Below are 5,049 nucleotides of genomic sequence, written 5' to 3'. Positions count from 1 at the left end.
AACCTTGTAAAATCCAATTGAAGGATGCTTCAGGTAGGGCCTTTGTGAAGATATCAGCCAACTGATATGAGGATCTAACAAAATGAACTTCGATGTTCCCATCCTCGACATGATCCTTTATGAAGTGATATCTCAGTACTATATGCTTTGTCTTGGAGTGTTGCACTGTATTGTGGCAAATTATTATAGCACTTTTAGAATCACAATATAGAGGTATTCTCTTCATGTTAATTCCATAATCTCTAAGTTGGTTCTGAATCCACACTACTTGGGAATTGGGATGTACAAGATGTTGCTACAATGTATTCAGCTTCAGCAGTTGGTAGGGATACACATGTTTGCTTCTTAGATTGACAACTAACAAGCTTGCCATACGGAAACTGACATCCCCCAGAAGTGATTTTCCGATCAAGTCCACATCCACATAGGTCAGCATCGGAGTATGCTTGCACAAAGAATCTAGAATTCGATGGATACCATAGACCAAGAGAAGTAGTCCGCTTTAGTACCGAAAGATATTCTTAACTGCCAACATATGAGGTTCTCGAGGATTGGCATGAAATCGAGCACAGTAACACACAACAAACATAATGTTAGGATGACTGGAAGTTAAATACAACAAAGACCCTATAATTTGTCGATATAAAGTGATATCAGTTGCTGGTTTATCAAGCGAAGGGGTGAGTTTTGTTCCGAACACCATTGGAAGTTTGGCTTTAGAATCACCCACCATTCCAAATTTCGCCAATAAAGTCTTAGTGAAGGCTTCTTGATTGATGAATATACCTTCTGAACTTTGTCTTATATTTAAGCCAAGGAAAAGGTTAACTTTACCGATAAAACTCATTTCAAAATTTTGTTTCCATTAGTTTTCTGAATTCAGCTGTTAAGTTGGGATTAGTAGATCCGAAAATAATGTCATCAACGTAAATCTGAACAATCATTAGATGGTCACCTTCCTTTTATCGGAACAAGGTAGGATCAACAGTACCTTGTTTAAATTTAGATTGCTTATGGAAACGAGTCAGAGTTTCATACCATGCCCTTGGAGCTTGTTTAAGACCATATACCGCTTTATCCAGAACATAGAAATGATTCGGAAATCTTTCGTTCACAAAACCTGGAGGTTGTTCAACATAGACAGTTTCTTCAAGCTCTCCATTCAGAAATACACACTTCACATCAATTTGATTGACATCAAAATTTTTGTGAGCAACATAGGCGAGAAAAATACGAATTGATTATAGCCTAGCCACCAGTGTAAACATCTCTTCGTAGTCGATTCCTTCTTCTTGACAATAACCTTTAACTATCAACCTTACCTTGTTGCGAATTACGTTTCCTTCTTTATCCATCTTATTCTGGAACACCCATTTCATTCCAACTACAGATGCATCATTCAGAGTGGGAACCAATCTCCATACTTTATTTCGCTCAAATTCATTGAGTTCATCCTGCATTTCTAGAACCCAATATGCATGATCAAGAGCAATTTTAACAGTTTTAGGATCAATTTTAGAAATGAAAGAATTAAACATGCAAAATTCCAATTTAGAAAATAATGCAGTTTGTTTGGCTTTTTTTGAGCACGTGTAAGAACTCCTAAAGATGAGTCTCCGATCACTTGATATCGTGGATGATCTCTGGCCCATTTAGACATTAAAGGATAGTTCTGATCATAGGCCGGATCAATTTCAGCATAAACTTCTACAAATTCCGATTGTACATCCGAGTCATTATTTTCATTCTCCTCCTGGAAGTTTGCAAGTGACCTGTCGTTCGGAATTAGATTCTACCCCTGGAGTGAAACATCGTTATTGATGTTTGGAGTTGAACTCTACCCCTGGATAGAAGTATCAGAAGGTTCTAGTTGACGTCCATTCGGAATTGGTTGCTTAGGACGATTCTCGTTGTCTTCAACAACCTTATTAATAATCTTTATCAATTCATCTTCTTGATTATCCTTGGCCTTCGATTCTAAGGAAATTGCCTTTTCAGGTTCATCAAACAAATTTAGAAATTCCTCATATAAGTTCATAAGAGTAATCGTCGTAGATATTGTTGACGGAAAAATTTCCTCAGATTGACAATCTTCTTTTTGATATTTCTTCATGTAGTTGTCATCAAAGGTGACATAGTAACTTTCTTCAATTTTCTTTGATATTTTGTTCAGAACTTGATATGCCTTGAAGTTAGTGAATGTCCCAGAAATATTCCTTCATCGGCTTTTTCATCAAATTTGTCCTGATTTCCATTGGAATTGAATAGAAAGCACCTAGATTCAAACACCTGAAAAAATTTAAGGTTAGGTTTTTGATTGTTAAGAATTTCGTATGGAATAATCAGAAATCTTTTGTTGATGTAAGAACGGTTCTTAGTAAAACAAGCGGTTGCAACAGCATCAGCCCATAAGTATAAAGGAAGATTCGCAAACCAAAGCATTGTTCTTGCAGCTTCACAAAGAGATCGATTTTTGAAGGGTTTTGAGCACTCTAATAACCTTATGGTGCACATGTAACCCTAGATGCTTTGGATCTAAGTTTTCTCTAATTATACATGCAATTTGATTTTCCAAAACATACATCCTAACTAGCATACAATTTTGACAATTGAACAATATAAGTAGTTAGATAACTTACCTCTTAGTAGTAGCTAGTTAACTTGGCCTTTAAAAGCTTAGCACCTCAAATGCTTCACAAAACACCACCAACAATGGAGGACTTGAGAGAGAGTTTCTTGCACACAAAATCGGCTTCTATGAACTCTTAGAACATATGTGTATCCGATTTTAGCTATAGGGTAACATATATATATATATATATATATATATATATATATATATATATATATATATATATATATATATATATATATATATGGTAGATTACTAAGGGTCGTGGTTAAACCCTAATCCATACCCTTGGGCTTATTGTCCATGATCCGTGATCCATATGAACCAACTCTTTATGGATTCATCCATAAACTTAGTCCATCATGTATCACAAGCCCAAACCATATATATAACTAATTTACACAATTAGTCCCTATTAATCTAAGTAGCCTCTTGTGATCACTAAATTAATTCCAAATTAATTCTTGATCAACACTAATCAAATTATATGATTTCTCTATATATTATACTTATAATATATTAGCAAATTATAAACAACCTCTCAAACGTCCATCCTTACAGATGTTCTGGTGAAATGGAACCCAAATGGACCATGCTACTCCCGGGTCAAGTATATACCAAATATAGTTATGGGCTTAGACACCTAATCCAATAGTCTCCTACTTGGATAAGTCTAATAACTATAACTGCAAGTACAACTCAATAAACTGACTAGCAATCGTAGCTTTTAAAAGCCTCTGTCTAACTTTGACATGCCATTTAGATAAGTGATCATATAATCCTCTGTTCTTCAAGATATCAGCTGGACAAATACATGGAACATAGTCATACTTATTGTCCAACAATTTGTTTCCCGATTTCCGATTTGTTTGACATAAAACTTAATCGAACACATCAATTTAGTTCTGACCGGGCCCGACACATAAGTCAAAGAAAAATCATCGAGGGGCCCAAGATATCGCTTTTAATCCTCCAAGAATTAAAACGAACAGTAAACTTTGACATTATATGCTTGTACTAACCACTTGTTAAATCATACACAACAGTGCATTTTATAACATCAAGTTACTGATGCGTTTTCACACTATCAATGTACAACCAACTCATAGTCAACAACTCATATATCTTGGTTTGAAGACTTATATGATATTATCGTCTCACGATCACTCGTGATAAATTCCATGAAGTGATTCAAGTGAGCGTGGGTTTAATCCAATACTCAGACCTTATGAGCACTCATGAATGTTGTAGCAATCTCTTGTTATGTCTAAAACACTTCAGACAATCTACAAGCCAAATTCATGACAGTCTTGCCTCAATACCTACTTCCAAAGTATGATCGACTGTGGACAGTTTGAATAATATAATTATTCTGGAAGTCAAAACATGCAAAATGAAACAATAGTAAACAACTGACACAAGATAGTAACTTTCCTCATAAATAAAACACCTTTTAGTTAATCATCAAATGTCGATTACATTTTATCTATTACATGTTTCTAAAACAGCTATCTAATCATTAAAACTAATATCATCTTTCAGCCTAATGCTCTTTGCATGATGCAAATGCTTAACCCTACCCAGTCCCTTCGTGAGGGGATATGTTGGGTTCTGATCTAATGATACCCTCTTGACTACGAGGAGTCCTTCTTCTATCTGATGTCTTATGAAGTGATATTTTATGTCGATGTGGTTGGATCTGCCATAATCCCTTGGTTACTTGGATAAGGCGACCACACTCTCGCTGTCACAGAAAATTTCCTTAGGCTCCTTTATAGCTGGTACAACTCCAAGGTCTCCGATGAAGTTCTTCCGCCATATTGCCTCTTTCGATGCTTGGCTTGCTGTTATGTACTCTGATTTGCACGTTGAATCAACTACAGTTTCGTGTTTGGAACTTTTCTAAGTTATTACTCCTCCATTTAGGGTAAATACCCAGCCCGACTGAGAGCGGAAATTATCTCTGTCGGTCTGAAAGTTGGCGTCACTATACCCCATCACTCTTAAGTCATCACTCCCACCGAGGGTAAGGACCCGGTCCTTAGTCCTGCGTAGGTACTTAAGAATGTTCTTTACTACAGTTCAATGAGCTTTACCAGGATTCCCTTGATATCTGATGACCATGCTCAAAGCAAAGGCCACATCAGGGCGAGTACAAGTCATAGCATACATGATCGAGCCAACTGTGGAAGCATATGGTACTCGACTCATCTCAGCTATTTCAGCCTCTGTACTCGGACTCTGAGTCTTATTGAGTTTGGTATTGCCTTGGATGGGTAAGTCACCTTTCTTGGAATTCTCCATGCTGAACCGTTTCAACACCTTGTCCAAGTAGGTACTTTGACTAAGTCCAATTAGTCTTTTACTCCTGTTTCTCAATATCCTTATCCCTAGGATGTAAGCAGCTTCTCCTAGGT

At 36.5% G+C, this 5,049-nt stretch overlaps 1 protein-coding gene across 1 annotated transcript; it reads right to left on the bottom strand.

Moving 5' to 3' along the window:
• Positions 1-1,241: 1,241 nt before the first annotated feature.
• On the bottom strand, positions 1,242-2,113 carry LOC145104521 (uncharacterized). The gene is made up of 3 exons (XM_079041749.1): positions 1,842-2,113; positions 1,591-1,772; positions 1,242-1,462 (listed from the first exon to the last, which is right to left on the bottom strand). The coding sequence occupies exons 1-3, from the start codon at positions 2,111-2,113 to the stop codon at positions 1,242-1,244; spliced, it is 675 nt and encodes a 224-aa protein (XP_078897875.1).
• Between the last annotated feature and the right edge of the window lie 2,936 nt (positions 2,114-5,049).

The sequence above is a fragment of the Lactuca virosa genome, chromosome 4 (assembly GCF_052849685.1).
Source record: "Lactuca virosa cultivar CGN04683 chromosome 4, Lactuca_virosa_CGN04683_v6, whole genome shotgun sequence".
NCBI classification, from domain to species: Eukaryota; Viridiplantae; Streptophyta; class Magnoliopsida; order Asterales; family Asteraceae; genus Lactuca; species Lactuca virosa.
Note: the sequence above shows the minus strand (reverse complement) of the source record. Positions and strands in the feature narration are given on the sequence as shown.